An 18,148-nucleotide genomic window follows, 5' to 3' on the forward strand; every position below is an offset into this window, starting at 1 on the left:
CACAAACTTAGAAAACAATTTAACTGAGTAATGGAACAATTCCCTTCACAGATGAAAGACAAATCTAGGGAATTTTTCGGGTAATGATCGAGCAGTTTCATGATTTAGCTACCATATTCACATCTTAAGAAGATATACATTTTGAAATTTCATTAGTAGTGAAACACAGTTATGATAATTATATCGGTAAAGTTTGAAAACGTTACGTAGAAAGATTTTGCAGAAATTTTCAATTACACAATGACCTATCTTTAATCTAATTGGGACTTAACCGACGGTTAATCTTAACCTATTCCAAACCTAATCCAAATTGAATCACTTGAGATAGCTCCAATCAAACTTGATTTAAACTTTTGATCCATCGTTAATTCAAATTCAACGTATGAGTGAATGTAGAATTGAGGAATACGTGGAGCTTGAGACGAGAGAAATTTTATGAAACAATAAGATCCCGTTGAAAATTGCGTTCATTCTTAAACTTTATAAACACAATTAGACACAGATTAATTTTGATAATGGCAAAGATTGTTGTACTTTGTTTCAGTTGAAGTTATGTTTCTCATATGGGGAATAAGACTGTGTATCGTGGTGAGAAAGACACCGTCAGAGTTCAACGAGAGCCGATTCATCTCGATGGCGATTTACAACGAATTTCTACTGTCGGTCTTCCTCAACGTCTCTATGTAAGTATCTTAAAATTCCTAAGAGAAACCATCTTACACTCGCTTCACTTCTCATCATCTTATGACCTAATTTGAATGTCACTGCGCGAGAGGAACTTGGAGAATGTTTTCCTCAGAAGATTCAGCGCAGAAATTTTAAAGTCAACTTCGTTCATTCTGAACGTATATTGTTTGGAAAATTTCCCCACTTTGTGGACAATTTTCTAAAAATGTCGTCAGAATTTTCTGCAGTAACTTGAACGAAATTTAAAATAACACGTTTCCCGGTTCGCCGTCTCCACGTTTAGTCATCAAATTATTATCCGAGGTGCCAGTTCCCTTGAAAGTGAAAAAAATATATCTTCTTTACGTGCACTTAGGACTCGTAAATCCCTATGAAAAATGTTCCAACCCCGTGGGACTGGGTGCCGACAAAAAGTGAAAGGAAAAAAGAAATAGAATAGAATTTAACGACTCTTCTTTTGATGGCGATATAAAACAGGGAATCCTTTGTTTGAAAATCCTTTTCGGCGCGGGGTGGGGTGAGGTGGCAGACGTATTCGACAATTTATCCGAAAAGTCAACAGAGTAAATTCAAAAGCTCGTGCCGCACGGTTAAAAGCGGCTGGGTAAAAGTCTGTCCAGAAATCCGTGGTTGCCGCTAAGTCTGACAAACGGCTACGGGATTCTTTATCGGGGTGAAAAAAAATCAGCGTCTGTACGAGGCGAAACAGCGCCATTATGAGCCACTAAAGGTCCCTAGAATTATTTGCTCCCGCGCATTCACTTTGTACCAAAGTGATACCAACGTCGCAAATCAGAATTCATTAAAGAACGAATTGCTCCGCACGAACTTTATATTTTTTAAGGGAGCACGTGGATACCAGAGTTGGGTATGATTTTCAATAAAATACTCGGCGCGTAATTAATTATCTGTTATTAAATTTTAATATCATCTGATTATTTGTGAGAAACACGAAACAAAGTTCGATATTATTTACGCAAAATAATTGAAAAATGATTGCTTTTGATAGCTTTTAATTAACGGTCATTTGTATTCCGCAGCACGCAAATAATTTTGTTTGAATAAGGTTTTGATAATTTTATTAAAGTTACATTAAAGACAGAATTTGTATTTCGATGGGAAGAGAAAAATTCGTACGGGTAAATGATTCTATTCTAAATTGACATAATTAGTTTGTTATTTTTTTATAGAATTTTTTAAAAACATCTCCCAAAAAATGAGAAGAATTGTAGTTATATTTACAATGTTTATTAACAAGAAAATAATTCTTACAATTCGTCCTGCCATATCCCCTAGATGTAAATATTTTTCGAAATAATTTTTCAAATAATCTCCAATTTCATTATATCAACTGAAACATGATCGAAACGAGGATAGCTCGCGAGGCAAATATTGTCTCCTGTTTACTTTCAAATATATGCAAAATTCAATATTGAAAATCCGAATTGTTTATTCAGAAAACCTCAGCCAAAATAACCATTAATCATATGTAAAAATAATTTATTTAACTCCAGTATAGAAAAAGAAATTGTTTGACTTTTACGTTCTGTTTGAAATAAAATCTATTCAATTTCAAAATACCATCGTACCCGAATATTTTTCCAGATTTTCGCGGGATTTTAACGTGACCTTTCGTATTTAGAATGATTTAGAACGGTTTCCCAGCGAGAAGATAATAATCGGCGATGTGAATGGACAAGCAGGGGCACGTCATCGCGAAATGTCGAATTTAATACCTCGAACAGATCTGTGAAAGCTCGCAAACACCGAGCCATCCACGAATCGTTAATTTTAATAATGTATTACGCTGATACTCGGCCGTGTTCGCCGCGAACTGGAGCAGAACAACGGAAGCTGTTATACCTCGGCATTATTGCACATGTTCCGTAGAAATAATGTTAGCCGTGAAGCGTTTTACAGAGGTCTTTTTCGAAATCGCATCGAATTACGTTCAAACATTTTACTTATTACGATTGCACGTTTAATTTTCAATCGTTACTTTCTGCTTCCCTTGTGTTTGTTATAAATATAGCGTGGGATTCACTCGTCTAGTAATTTATCTAGTGACTTTCATCAGTAAATAGTGTCACTACTTCTGGATAACTAGTTCGAGGTTAGAACTATTTCGAGCAACTCGAATATTTGAATTAAAGATAAAGATTGTCGTTTTTATTTATCGAGATTACTTTTTCAAGTTTTAATCTTCGTTTCTTACTTTCTTTGCTTTACATTTTCTATTTATTATGAGTACACGATAGGGCTTATTTATCTAATAATACATATCTAGTGATTTTCGTCACTAAAGAGTGTCACTATCTAGTAATTCTTGACATCGTAAGTATTTCGATGTCACATGAATTATATAGATTTATTTATAGATTGATCTTCGAAAAAATTTTGTAAAAACGGTTTAGTAACAAAAATTTTGAAGGCAACAACAGTATTATGTAACTTTATCAACTGTTCTTTGATGATATTACGATGGTATATCTGTTTAAGATTTATAAACTGATTTTACAAAATTTCCTCAGAGATTTAGCAATAGCAGGTGTTAAAGAAGTTTATTAATTAGATTTTGATAGTATGGTTGACCTCTATCTATTTAGAACTTACAAAATTGTTCTCAAACAAAATTGCGAGAGATTTAGCAGTATTGAGTATTAAAGTTCAGTAATTACCTTCTAACAGCAGAACGCTTAATTTACAATTACTTATGATTCATAAAATAAGATTAAAGACAAAATTTTCGAAAAAAGAAAACATTTATTGATTGAAATCAATTATGTTAATCAATTATTTCATTACTAATCCACTTCGTTAATATTGACTAATATGATCATCAGAATTTAAGAACAACTCTTCTAACTATCCAAGCTTTTCTTGTCACTTTATCATTACTTACTTGTCTCTCAAGTCTCTAACTCTGTTGAAAACACAGATTAGGGTAATCAGTAGTGGTGTACCCTTAGCCTGAGATCCTTACCCCCAAACTTGTAAATAATCTACATTGGCATCTCCACAGCTCTAGCAGAGATCAGTTCCCTTATCTGGTCAGAGGCACAAATATAGAACATCATCAAGGGGATTTTGCTAAAGGAGAAACCTTCGGTTAATTAATTTTATCAGTCTTTCTCTCCTCTTTATATACGTGCATTTAACTACAATTCAGTAGCCCAAATTAAAACTAGGATAGTTTGCAAGAATCACTAAGCAAAAAGAAATTTCGACCAACATTCTAGACCAACACATTCTGAAGATGGCCACATTAATAGCTGTTTCAAAGTGGCGCCATCTGTGAAGGTGGTGGTCGTTAATATTTAGAAAGCAATTTTTAGGTAGGGCAAGGCTGATTTATTGCTTTCCAACGAGTTGTTTATTGCGATCTACAGAGGCTGAGCTATAACTTTCCCTGTTATTTGAAAGTTTCCTCGGCCGTCATATGAGGTTTCCTCCAGGAAGAACCGAAGTTTGCCTTTTCCCGTTCAAAAGGGTTCGACATATACGAATTTCTGCAACTTCTTGCGGTTCGCTAAACTGCACTTCCTATCAACGGTTAGGTTACTTGAGTGAAGCTTTGCATTAACTTCACAGCTCCGTATGTCTGCCCATAATTATGCGCATAATTAAGTGCTGAACGAAAATACCACGGGTGGTAGAAGCACCTGTGTATTTTGTCGTCCTTTTCCCTGGAAAAGCATTTTCAAACAAAAGTTACAAAGCTATTCTAAACTAAGCTAAAAGACTGGAACAGTTGAGATAAGTTAAATAAGGCAAGTTAAATTAAGGTTAGGTAGTTAATGAGATTTTTTTTTGGCTTGTTCATTAAAGTAACTTGCAGTGTAAGGCTCGAATAGAATTTAAATTGTAGGTTCACTCAAATTATCATGACTATTTTGATGAGATTGCACGTGCTTAAAATACTGGAGAATCAACGGTTCTTAAATTATTCAGTGATTGCTACTTCAACGGTAGTTCGAATTTAGGGATATATCAGATTATAGGGTAATTATTCGTGGAAGGCAGCTAGGTTTATTAAAACATCTAGAATATTAAAGATTATATATATAGAGTATTAGAGTATTAAAGATTATTATTATATTAGACTAAAAGTTATGGATATACTTAGAAGGTTGGAATTATTTAAAGTATAAACAATTACTAGACAAAGCTAAAAATAATCGGTAAGAAAATTACTATGTAAGTAAAGATGCCAGATCCATTAACAAGGTAAGAATTAAATTTTATAAAATTATACGATGGAGTCTAAATAAATCTTTCCAATATTTGCTTCCATAATCCAACCCAATAATAAAATAAAATAAAATATCACATTCGTGCAACTTTGGTCTCTAATGGATTGCTAATTCTTTCGAAACTTTCACGATCAATCGCCGGCGTGCACATGTAGGTGAACCGTAATAAAACACCAAGTTTCCAAATAACGTAAATCAAAGTTTAATGCGATTTCACACAACCGAATAAGAAAAAGACACACAGGAGCAGAGATAACAAAAAAAAGTAACTCGGTCGTTCCTCCAAGACGATATTGAAAGGGGATCGCAATCTTTCTGTTCGCAGGTTGTTCTTGCAGTCGCCGGCAAATCCGGATCTACTCTACCTAATATTTTTCTGTCACACTCAGCTAACGGTGACGTTGCTGCTCTGCCTGATATTCGGCAGCAAGGTAAGATCGAATCGGCCCTTCTATTTTCCACGCGTTTATGCGGTCCGCGCGTGTGACAAACGACGCCGGTCGGATCGCGAATTCTAAAGCCTGCGGCCAACCCGCTGAAATTTATTTATCTCGCGGCGTGCATATTGATCATTCGAAAGCAACGGCTGGCGCTCCGGCTGGAACTTGTAAAATAGTTGTGTACGAACAGCCGTGGTCTAATTTATTTCCGGTCGTAGCCAGGATGAAAAATCGCCCGCTCCCCCTCCCTCATCTCGGTCCAATTCCCCCATACCCGAGCCACCGATTCCCGCGTTTAAATTGAAAGTTGTTCGACGTCGAAGCTTGAATATAAAACGCCATACTTTTTTTTTTTTGTCTTTTTTTTTCTAATTCGATAACCCTGCAAGAAGAAAGATGCTACTGAATTATTCGTGTGAGGAAGGCGCGGTCGTAAATTACATAGGACAGTCTCTTTGGCCATAATTTTTTTTTTTTTTTTTCTAATTCCTAGTGATTTTGCGGTGTATAGTGAATTCTGTTGGTAACAATTGGGTAGTTCAAACCGGTGGAACTGCAAAAGATTCAAATATTCGAAGAATATTAATTTTCAGTGAATAAATAAGAAGCATACACGTGAAATAAAATCAAAGAGGTGTACGAGTAAAAAATGAAATATGGATGAAGACTAGTTAAAATATCCAGTTTCTAGTGAAATAAATAAATATCCCCATTGTTTCTACTTGCAGTATTTCCAATTAGATCGTGCTGGTCTAATAGCAAAACATGCTGATCGTTGAAAATATTAAAAACTGACACTTCAACTGGAACACTGTAGCGACATTTTGTTTCAACGTAATATGAAGTACGATTACGATTATACGATACAAAATTAAGTCTATCAAAGGGGAATTTACGGTTAATGGTACTTCCAGCTTATTAGGAATTACCGTACCTCATTTATTTCTTATTAATCGCGTTAGCCGAACTAATTAGTCGAGTAACAAGCTACAATATTCTTTGTCCCGGGGTACGACGACTGCGAAGTTCAGGAAATACGTTGACATGGGACAAAAGCGCAGTTCCTCATAATTCCCTTTCTTCCCTTTAACCTAATATTCCTGGCCGCCATTGATTCGACGGATGAATGCGTTAGAGACAAGACCGCGGAATTATGCAACATCGAGAATACGTCCACACAAATTCAATATTCATTAGTTGCTTAGTGACATTCTCGTTTAAAGCCGTTTAGCATTGATACGGCGTGCCTGTTCCATACTTAACACGAAAAGCGCCGTTTTATTTAACAAGTGGATTTATTTTAATAACGTATGCGTGGAAACGACATTCTATATTTAACAGAAATTGAAGTCAAGAGATAACATGTAGCACTTTGGCTATACCGTTACTGTTAACAGTTATATCTAAAATGTCACCAGACAATTGAGACCGAATTGCTAGTGTTAACAAGGAGGAAAATGGATTAGGAATCGCATTATATTAACTATAAATCTAACGAGAACTTCTGGGGCAGAAGTATACACCACTTCTGTTAATGAGAAATATCGTTATGTATCAGAATTCTGAAATGTCACTAGATAAATTGTCATAATCTAGTTAAATAATTCTCAGATAGCACTGACTAAAAATCTGATGAATATAGAGGTTAGATTAAATTGTGTTTCTTGCTGTTGAGCAAAAGTAAAATTTTTGGATAAAAATATCTAATAAATCCAGGGACTTGTTAACTAATTATAAAGTCAATGAAATTAAATAAAATGCAGCATATTCTTTTGCTCAGATAACTAGATGATAACTAGAAATTTCTAAAAAAAAAAATAAAAAAAAAAAAAAAAAAAAAAAAAGAAAAGAAGAATCGAAACACTAAAATTTGACTGTTTTAATGTAGGTCTACGTAGTGTTTCGTAGCGGAGGCAAAGAAGACTCGAAACATTCCGGAGCCACTGGGAAATTTCTAGGGAAAAGCAGTCGTCCAACAGGCACTAGCAACCAAACAAATTCTATATCCCTTCAACAAGGAAACTTCACAGACGAGAGCGATGGTGCAACGGTAAGAATACTTTTATCTGCTCAATCCCTTCTCTCAACTTTCATCCAGACGCTTTTCTTAGGATCAGAAATATCCAACGTTTGCAGATCTCACCCCATTCTAACTTGTCACAGAGATCCGAATACTATGAGTGCTTCTAATATAGAGAATGCTTCGTTATACAAAGTTGAGGACAATATCGTTCTTTCGTCAAATTTGCCAGAAGCTTAGTTTTTTTAACGCAGATTTAAATTTTTATTAAAATTTTAATAAATGTCAAGGGTTGGAAAATGTATGATGTTCCTGAAATTAGATGTTGCTTTTAGAAAATTCTCCTTTAAATAATTATATCCCTGAGTGTGGTTATCTCACAACGTATCACCACTTGATGCCTTAATTTGTATTGTACTACGCTGTATCGTCTCCAACTAGAGTACAAAGTTATGTTCGGGTTGAGATAATTACATATAAGAATATAATATAAAAAGCATACAAATAAAGGAACAACCTTTTTATAACGTGAGGAGTGAAATGCACTTTAATAGCTGGCATTAGGTTACATTACGGAGCATCGATAGAGGGCAGCATTGACAAAGATACTGTAGACACGCGATTGGTCAATTTAGGCGAGAATCAGTATAAAGTTTTGAGGTTATGTTTCCTGCAATTTGCGTTTCTTAATCTGAGAGAAAGTTGGAACTGTAAATTAAAAACTAATGAAATCAGGGAGGAAAACATTATTAAATACTGAGAAACGAATTTTCTTACTGTAGAAATACAACAGAGACAGTTGCTCATTCTACAGACAGTTGTAAATAAATATACAGAGAAGAATATATCTAAAAAAATATAAATTTAATTTAAATTCTACAAATTTTGAAACTCTACAAGTGTCATATATTTGAAATTTCATGAGACAATTATTCTAATTAAATGAATACAGTACTAAAATAAAGCACCTGTTTTAAAAACTTGGACTTAGGATAGTTATGTCCTCTTAATATGATAATATGTACAGTGTTTAAAGCAATTGATTCGATACGATAAATATTTCTTTGCCAAAAAATGTCCACCCTCTTAAACTGGTCGCGTGTCAAGTCGATTGAGCGTGAAATATGAGACTGCGAAATAGAAGAGGGAGACACGTGTCCTGTCCCACTGTTGCGGCAGGTTGTACACCGAGGGGAACACTAGGATCTGATTTAAATTCCCATCGCGAGTCGAACCAGCGACAAAATATGTCTTTAATGGCACGTTCGCGTGATTCTATGCATGTATATATCCTTAGATATCAGCTGTTCCTTTCTTTCCATGTTACATAAATTCTCGCCGGATTTTCGTGACTTGGGTAACGGTAATTCCACCAGTATTCTACAGGGTGGCGCAAAAGTTGTGGTCAAGAACTTATTTTAGAAAATAATAAATAAATGAATAGTTGATCGTAACTCTTTGAAATCAGAAACATCTGGAATAGGATATTAGAATGAAATTAATTTTCAACAGTTAGTAGAAATTTCGCCAGAAGTGAATGAATATGTAAATTTAATTGCTTAAATGTAACATACTACGATAAAATTAACATTTATAATTAAAATATTGTGGCAAAGATGTTAAATTTGAATATTAAATTTCTATGTGAAAATAAGAATAAAAATATTCCTACTAAAATTTTATATTGATAATATTGGGTTATTTTAAGAAAATAGCATAACAAAATTCTGTGACTGTATGTTATTACACTATGCTGTTCATATTAAAATAAGCAATCATTCTGCGTTATTATATCATGTTATACTAACACGCGTGTATGTTAACAGCTTTTTAATCAACGTCTGATATTCAAATTATACCTTAAAAGCTCAAATGGCTTTCATGTCTTCATATAAATGAGAAAATTAATGAAGTCCAATTATTGTATTTACACTGCAGATGTTAAAATTTAACGATACCAAATTATTTATAACATACAGGCAAAGTGCTTGTTACAATATTTAACAGGTGAAAGAAATTTTCATAATTCAGGGTCCGCTCTTTTAATCATGACACGATATAATACAAATTTACATAAAACCCCGCAGTCCAATTACATTGTATGACCGCTTCAATACCGTACAATCATATCTGAATCATTTTTTCGTATAACAAATAACCTAGAAGTAATTTCACGTTATAAGGGGAAACGCGCGAAGCGATACTAGCGCCACATGAGCATTAACTACTATAACCTTCATATTTTTACTTACTTTACTTTTTTTTTTTATGTCAAGTCTTTAAATTTTTTGAAGGAACTTTCCATATACGAAACTTATCAACGAGTTGTAAAATGGCAAAGTTAGTATAATTGCAATATACTGGAATTTTTTAATTAATTCTGAAATACATTTCGTGCACGTGTTATATGTTATATTGTAAACATAACGACAATGTAATTACGATTTCTCGAAGACATGCTGCAAATACGAGTGAAAATCATGTTGATTGACGTTCGGCGTGCATTGATAGTGCTGCATCATGGCTGATAAACTTGACAGCAGTCGTTACGAAACAATTATGCGTCGATTAATCAAAATTCTCTCTCGAAACGCGTTATTCGTCTGTATCACACGTTGACAACGAATATTTTCATAATTACAATTTTCATAATTATAATATATTCAGCAGATCGTCTGCAATCGAATCATACGTTCGCGTACAATCCTGATCGTCATTTACGATTCCGTGATCGTTAATTCTAGCCCGTAATCGAGTGAAATCACTGTAAATCCACCAGCTACGCCGTTAACGTCCATTATCTCCGCCTGCCGATCGAAACACAGAATTTTGTGAAAGTGCTGATTCCATTCGAGGAGAGAGAGAGAGAGAGAGAGAGAAAGAGAGGGGAAAAATGACTGTGTGACCTAACCTAACGCGAAAGAACTCGAGACCGAACGAAACGTCGCGAAAGCGTCAGACGTTCAAGTAACGAGAAAACTTGCTGACAAATGTATCCTGTTAAAAAGGACGATAAATCTCAGGAATTGTAAACTATCACGAACACGAGTAAAAGTAGTCCTATTTAAACGAGAAAAAAAGCTGCTGCTCGAATTGTGTCGGGGCCACGTAATCTCCAATTTTTATGCAAGAATACTGGATGAAAAACCTGAAAGAACTTACCGACGAAATATTATATTAGCGAAATATTATTATTTTTCTGACAGTTTTGTTTGAGAGTTTTCTTTTTTTTTTTTTTAGACACATAGAGAATAATTTTGTGACTTGTTGCTGATAGTGTTTCATTCTTGAAAATGAAGCAAATTCGAGAAAGTTTATTCTTGGATTTCTTCACTCTGTCGAGGAAAATTTAAACATCTCACTGTGAAAAATGTTCAAATTTTAAATATTTGGATATTCAGGGAGCTGGAATTTAAATTTGTAGATTATGTCACATGTAGCTTCTTTTGAGAAAAATGCTTTCTAAACTTTCCAACTAGAATCCTAACTTTGTCTTCCTACTTTTTATAGTCTTGACTACCACTGTGAACAATATTCTGTACCTCTCGACACAGGGTAGAACAGATGTAGGAAACAGATGTTAACTAGCTCTCATCCCAGATTTCAGTCCGTCTTACAAGATTGTCATAATCCATACAAAATTAAGTCGCCGTGTTCTTGATAGCGGTCGTCATTAAAAATAATCGATTTCATGGGTCTCATAAAGGACAACCTTAAAGGAAATCCGCTTAACAAGCAGATCCTCCTAATGAAGTTTCCAAGAGACGGTTAAAGAGGCTATGAAACTTATACTGGTAAACCCAACGTAATACCTTATAAGCTTATTAAAGGACTGAATTCAGCAGAGGCCGTTTTATCTTATCTGTTGGTATCATTGCTGAGAGAACTCGTGAAAGACTAGGCGTATAAACTTTCGTTGACTACTCCTCGCGAGATTTCAAGCGTGACATTTCTTGTTGGACGCCATTTTGTACCCTCGACAAATCAACCTAACCTACATGCATCCATAAGTTTACGTTCAATTTCAAAATCTGAAAATCTTCCGAACGTAGAAAAATAAAGAAATAAAAAAATTAATCTTCTCTCGGCGTGAATTGGGGCGAAATTAGAAAAATTTCGTACTCGCACGCGAATCAAACATAACCTCTAATGGATGTCGAATCTATGGTTTCGTGCTTTACGCGAACGTTGTCCTGGAAAAGGGGTCAGCCAGGTGAAAATCACGAGTCGCTGATTTCAGGGAATCCGTGTAACCCAGACCTGGTTACGTGTACGCCGGGAACAAAAGGGAACGCGCCGTTTACAACAGACAAATGTCATTCGCGGGGAGGTTTTTTCGCCGGGCACCGGCGAGATTGCCAAGCCGTTGGCTAAAAGCCAGGGGAATTACGTCGACCCGAAAGACACAGTCGGTGGAACGTCGGCTGCTTTGACATTTGACTACTGATTATAGCCTGTCGTTTGACACGATCGTTGAAGAGCGTTGCCTTCGGCGGTTGTAATTTGCGTCGCCCGCTCCGCTTCACACACGTGGTGCTGTTATATGTTTCGTTAACGTTCGACCCGTAAAAAAAGCTAAGCAAGAAAAAATAAAAATAAAAAATGGAAACTCTTGTTGAAACCTTTTCAGCTTGAAAAAATTCGCCTGTTTCTGGAAACAGTCCCTGTCACTTTGTCCCTGCCAGAATTTTAGTACCTCTATGCGTTTAGAAAAATGTTTTTATCCGTTTATTTTTTTTTTTTTTTGAAAACTTTTGCTTTTAATTCTGTATCCCTAGAAAATTTCCAAAATTTCTTCACCCCAGAGATCTTTTTTTTTTTTTTTTTTTTTTGCTCTCTGTCTCTGCGAGGAATCTGGCAGTTTTCTTTGTTTCTAGAAAAGTTACTAGACATTCACTCTTGCGAGAATATTTTTAGTTATTTGTCTCTAGGAAACTTTAAAGGTCCTTAGAGTCTCGTTCTTCATAAAAATGTTTTGATAATGTATGCTTCCGACAAACTTATCCTTAGGAAAAATCCCTAGGAGAAAATATTCCAAAAGTATACCTATTTTAATCTTAAAAGTGTAAAGAGAATGTACGATTCGATTCGCAGAGAGACTATATACATTCCTGGGAAATGTCAATTGTAAAAGAAAGGTAAATTTCACACCAGGTCTGCAACGCTTTAGTGACTTTCTTTGGCCGAAGGTATGCTAGGGATGAAAGCGTATTGAACCTGCTACTACTTGATCCTCTATTAATTGTGGCTCCGCTTTCATAGGAACGACTAATATGCCGTTATCGAACTCTACAGGTCGGGAGAGATGCTCCCCCTTTCAAACCTTAGTATACATGACACTAAATCCCTGCTTTTAGCCAGGCTGCACGCTCATTACTGTCAACCTGCTACAGACTTGCCAACTTATGGTGTACATGTTGGAATAATTAACGTTAAACCGAGAAGCTCTCCCATTTCTGAATTTTTGAAGATGTTTATTTTACAGAGAATATGCGATCCGAATCGTTTATTGTCGAATGAAATGCTGCAGTTTATTAGCTTTTAAATTGTAAAATCAAGTACTCGATTATTCAAACGTTCAAGTGTCCACATTTTCAAATATTAAAATAACGGAGTATCTAAATATGTAATTAAACTATTTGGTTTGAAAGTTTCATTCTTTAAAATAATATTGCTGCCTTGCTTTAACAGATTTAATTAATTTTTATTGCTGGAGAAATATAGATTTTTAATACAGATTGAGAGAACATGAAATTGAAAGATTAATAGCTGTAAAGAGAAGCCGAAGTAATTAAAAAATTGACAACTATAGAGAGAAATCAATGTTTCATTTAAAGTAATTAATCGTCAGCAGTAATATCTTTCAAAAACACCGTCGAATCTGATTTATCAATGAATAACTTGTTTCTTGCCTTCTGGCACTTTCTTTTCACTATTTCAGAAAGCCGACATCCATTCCTGTGCTTCGTTCCACTCCTTTGGCTTCTTTCAAACGATCCCCTACTCTTCGAGCAATCTTTCGTTCAATCCCGTACTAATTAGAGTAGTTCTCAAAAGCATCGCCATTAAATGGGGGAATTTAATTAGATCGAATAACGTGCAAGAATTTTTTGTAAAAATACATTTCTAATTGCCATCGGAGAAGGCGAGTATTAAACAGATAATATTTATCGCGATTAAAGAAAAATACAGACAGAGGAACATGAAATTATATTAAGTATTATTCAATATTTCTGCGTTATATTTTTAGATATTGTTTGTGTTTTTTTTTTCTGCGTGATTTATCGCGACCGAATTTTTAATCGCGAATTTTTCTCACGTTTTAAAGAAACGACGAAACAGTCGAAAATTAAATGCCATATGGTTGCCTTCCCTACAGACAAGAATTCATTGAACTTGCATGTACATCAGAACGCTCCATGCATCGACGCACTATGGTGGCAAATAACGATTAATAGGCATCGAACCGTCGAGCCCTATTGTGCGAAAAGCCGATTAATAAGCCACCATGCCGCGTTAATTATGACATCGAATATTAGAGAATCCGATTTAGCACTGGTGCGAGTAAACTTGCTGGATAATGTCTCTGTAGACAAACGAAAAAGAAACAAACGGCCACGATAAAATTGTAAATGACAAACGACGCGTTTCATTATTGAATCACGGAGACGGAGTATCCAGTATTTCGTTCTAAGACGCCTGTAGATGGTAAATAGAGGACTTCAAAGGGACTGTTCAGGAAAGATTGATGATCTGTAAATATTTTCTTTTACAAAGTACTACCACGTATTTTAATTTGTAATTGTGATCGACTTTTTATTATCTTTTCGATGAAGATTACAAACATTTTCCTAGCAGAGAAAGACAGTACTTGAAAGAATTCATATGTCAGTGTACTAATATATTTTTCCTCGATTAAAGAATTAATATATACTAATATATTTTATATATCAATTATACTAATATGTTTTTCTTCGATTAAATTTCATTATCAGCTAGTAAAAAAATATATACGAACGTACGAGTTCTAAAAGTGGCACAACTGGAAACGAATTTCCCAGAAAAAGCGTGAAATTATTTAGAAGCTGGCAAAAGATTTATTTACGAAACATACAACGTTGGTGAAAGGCATAAGTTGTGGTGAATAATGATCGAACGTTATTTTTTAATTTTCCGTTCTCAACTCAGTGGAACTGCCTTTTAAAGTTTTGAAATGCGCGCCGTATATTAAGGTTAAGTTCTTCTTGAAAGTGTAACCAACTTAACAACTTAAGATTTCATTTTATTAGTCCAACAAAAACAAAAAAAATTCATCTTCTGTGCTGAAATAATAAGCAGAAAATAAACGATAACATGAGATATAATAATATACAGGAAAAAAAGGAAATGAGAAACAATGTACAGAATAAAATGAAAAATGAAAAACTGTGGTCTTTCTAATTGTTGGAAAAATTGTTAGTTCTAATTCTTTCATAAGATTTTATACATACGCGATGTTATGTAAATTTAAATAATGTTAAAGAAGAATCAATTTGTTCTCTAACAATAAGTAAGTAAGTAATGGAGCGACAATCGTGGGTGGACTAGGGAATTTGGGTTAACGATTACGTTGAAAACTGCGCACCACCAATTAAACCAGTGAAAGCTTCGAGCTTCAGCTTCAGCCGGTTAAAAGACCTAAAAAAAAAGCCCAATTTTGGAGTCATTAAACAATTAACGTGACCCACACTTTGAATGCTATTCATACTAATAGATACTAATTAAATTACTTTGAAATTGAACGTGTTATGAAAGGAAAAATTTATATTAATGTGTAAAAAATGCTGTCGTTCATGTTGTTAATAACTAAAATAGGCTACACTGCTCTAGTATGTTAGAAAATATCTAAACTTTTTTATTATAACTTTCAATTAATTTCCCACTTGAAATCAATAAATTTTTTTAATTATTTTTTATAAATGTTACATCCTCTTGGATATTACATATTTCATTTCATTTTATAGAATTTTTATCAAACACTTGTAACAATAGTGGTCACTTAGTATGTTTTTTTCTCATATTAACCTCGCGCAAAACTGACATAAGCACGCTGGGAACTGTTACTTCCCACTCTATGTACATTTTGTCGCACCAAACGACGTGCCATTTTAATCTCTGCGCAAAGACAACAGAATGTTCACAAGGGAGAAGTCACTAGACTCAAGAGACATTTTAAACTGAAATATGTCTTTTAATACATATTATCTTACAGTCTCTTGAGCCTAGGGAATTTAGCTTTTAATTAAATTTGAAATTAGGCTCAACTGGGAACGTAATTTGCGACGAGAAGTCTAGGGACTTTACGTTTTAATTAAATTTGAAATTAGTGGGAATATAATTTACGATGAAGAGTTCTTTAGTTGTTTTCGCCCAAAATTTTTTCCCAGAAAGAATGTTGTTTCTAAGGGTTAGTTTCTCTTCTTTTCGCAGGAGGAATTCCGTCGATTCATCAATCAGTTAGAAATTTTAAAGGAGAAGAATGTTCTACTTGGCAATCATCATTTGGTCAGCAAACTGACAGCCATGCAGGAAGCTGCGAATCGCGCTGAGACACAAGTATCCACCATACAGGCGATATCCTCCAGCATGAGGCTGAACGATCTTAACGGATCGACGACAATCGCCGAAACAAGCGTTGGCGGATCCTTTAAAAGTGATGCTGACCAGAAAGGTAAGGAAATTTTTGCTAATTTTCATGCTAGAAAATTACCAGAAACAATTACCGAAAAAAAGTAGCACAATGAAGCTTCTAGATCTTTTCTTTTTTTTTTTTTTTTTTAATTTACATTCATTCAACTTGAAGAGATTATATAGGGCAGAATCGAAAATAATATTAAAGAAAGCTTCTAGATCTTTTCTTTTTTTTAATTTACATTCATTCAACTTGAAGAGATTATATAGGGCAGAATCGAAAATAATATTAAAGAAAGCTTCTAGATCTTTTCTTTTTTTTAATTTACATTCATTCAGCTTGAAGGGATTATATAGGGCAGAATCGAAAATAATATTAAAGAAAGGAAGAAAAAGAAAGCAAACCGCGTGACTCGTGACCGAACGAAACGTGTGTCCAGGTGGAGAGACCAAGGAGGAGAAGAGATGCCAGGCCTGCGTGGAAAAAAACGGGATTCGAAGCAAGGACCAGGGCTCCTCCAAGGAAGCTGAGGTTCTGGTTTCCGTCGAGGCGAAGAAATCAACGAGGACCAATGACGTGGCGGTCTCCACTTCCGGCAGGCCGGCCACCGAGGACATTGGAACGGAAACGAAACATGAGGACAAAGAGAGTGAGGTTAGGGAACGGGACAAGGGCAAGAGCAAATCCGGCCACGCGAGGACGCATGCTATAGTCATCAATCTGGATGACAAAAGCAGATTCTCCGAGGAAGTCACTGTGTAAAAATAGTGGGCCAGAATTGGTTCAGTGAAAACTCGAGCTAAAAATTCCCTAGTTACCTGTACCCGTTGTGAAGAACGTGAAACTAAATGTGATGTAAGTGTGTCGAGGGACTGGGAACCTTGTTTTGGGGATTTCGTGCTGGGTTTTGTTTTCCGTGACACTTGTACTTTCTTGGTGTCCAATTTCGACTGTCGGTGTACACTTTTCGACGATTAATTGCAGACTGAAAGTTAAACAAAGTGGTCCGACGAAGCAACCGATGTGGCATCGACGTGAGAAAAATTCCCTAGAACCAGTTCTCCTGTTCTAACTTAGTTTTCGTCGAGAATTGATTAAGCGTCATTTAAGTTAGGATGTTCCTAGATTCATTTACCGTTTATTTATCCTCTTTTTCTCATTTGTTCGCTCGAATTTCCCTAGATAAGAGTTTAGCAGCGCTTTTTTTTCTCTTTTATCTCTCTCGTTTGGTGCTTTAATCGTTATTTGAAGGAACTTCGAGTGAAACTTTCCTACAGTGATTCTGTTTGCAAGTTCGAACCGAAGACACCCTAATCGGTTCTGGATTCCCCCTAACCTTCCCTCGCCCATCCCGTTTGCCTTTATTGAATTTGTTTCTAAGGGGACAGGTTGGCAACCGTTCTCTTACGGAACTTCTCGTCCCTGTTTCTTTCTTCGTCTTAATTTTTTCACTTGAAAATACCAGACGAATCCTCTTCTTCCATAATTTCTTTTTACAATTACATTTAATAGGACAACTTTTTATTAAATTTTCTATTTTCACGTTTCCTGTATTATATTCAATCGAAGCTCTTCTTTGTTGAATTTTAACTCGATTAATTAATAACATTCCGCAACTTTGTAATAAATTGTTGCACAAACTCAAGTATAAATGAGCCAAGTTTATCCTTGTAGAATTGATTTGGAAATTATGTTTAAAAGAAAAAAGAGAAAGAACAGAAAGGAACTTCCTAACATAACATTACAACGGCCAACTATTAAACTGTCAAAATTTCCATTTCGAACAATAACGTCGCCTGCTTTTTTCAATTAAAGCAAACAACAACTCTCTCTCCCTCGACGGGAATGGAAAATCAATCGGGAAAACAGAAATTAAGCTGGAACACAGTTCCCTTATTCCATGTGATGTATTTTCATTTAAAATTCCGTTGCTCGCCCGTCGAATTGGAACAAAAGTTCCTCACCGCGCGGTTGTTTTCCAGCGGGGTGATTTTGTACGATTGGACAGAGGCTTTAACAAACCTGCTGGCTCTGTAAATATAAGTTAACGAGCAACCGGACACGAGACAATTTCTCC

The 18,148-nt window shown here is 35.2% G+C and overlaps 1 protein-coding gene across 1 annotated transcript in view; it reads left to right on the forward strand.

The window, feature by feature from the left end:
- LOC122531297 (probable G-protein coupled receptor 158) overlaps nucleotides 1–17,771 on the forward strand; it is a 130,414-nt gene extending 112,643 nt beyond the window's left edge. The window contains exons 9-13 of the mRNA XM_043659099.1: nucleotides 545–683; nucleotides 5,266–5,371; nucleotides 7,269–7,430; nucleotides 15,870–16,110; nucleotides 16,511–17,771. Coding sequence (XP_043515034.1) covers nucleotides 545–683; nucleotides 5,266–5,371; nucleotides 7,269–7,430; nucleotides 15,870–16,110; nucleotides 16,511–16,833 — 971 coding nt within the window. The 3' untranslated portion in view covers nucleotides 16,834–17,771. The remainder of the gene's footprint in view (nucleotides 1–544; nucleotides 684–5,265; nucleotides 5,372–7,268; nucleotides 7,431–15,869; nucleotides 16,111–16,510) is intronic.
- Nucleotides 17,772–18,148: the final 377 nt, after the last annotated feature.

The sequence above is a fragment of the Frieseomelitta varia genome, unplaced genomic scaffold (genome assembly GCF_011392965.1).
Source record: "Frieseomelitta varia isolate USP_RPSP 00005682 unplaced genomic scaffold, Fvar_1.2 scaffold_384, whole genome shotgun sequence".
NCBI lineage: Eukaryota > Metazoa > Arthropoda > Insecta > Hymenoptera > Apidae > Frieseomelitta > Frieseomelitta varia.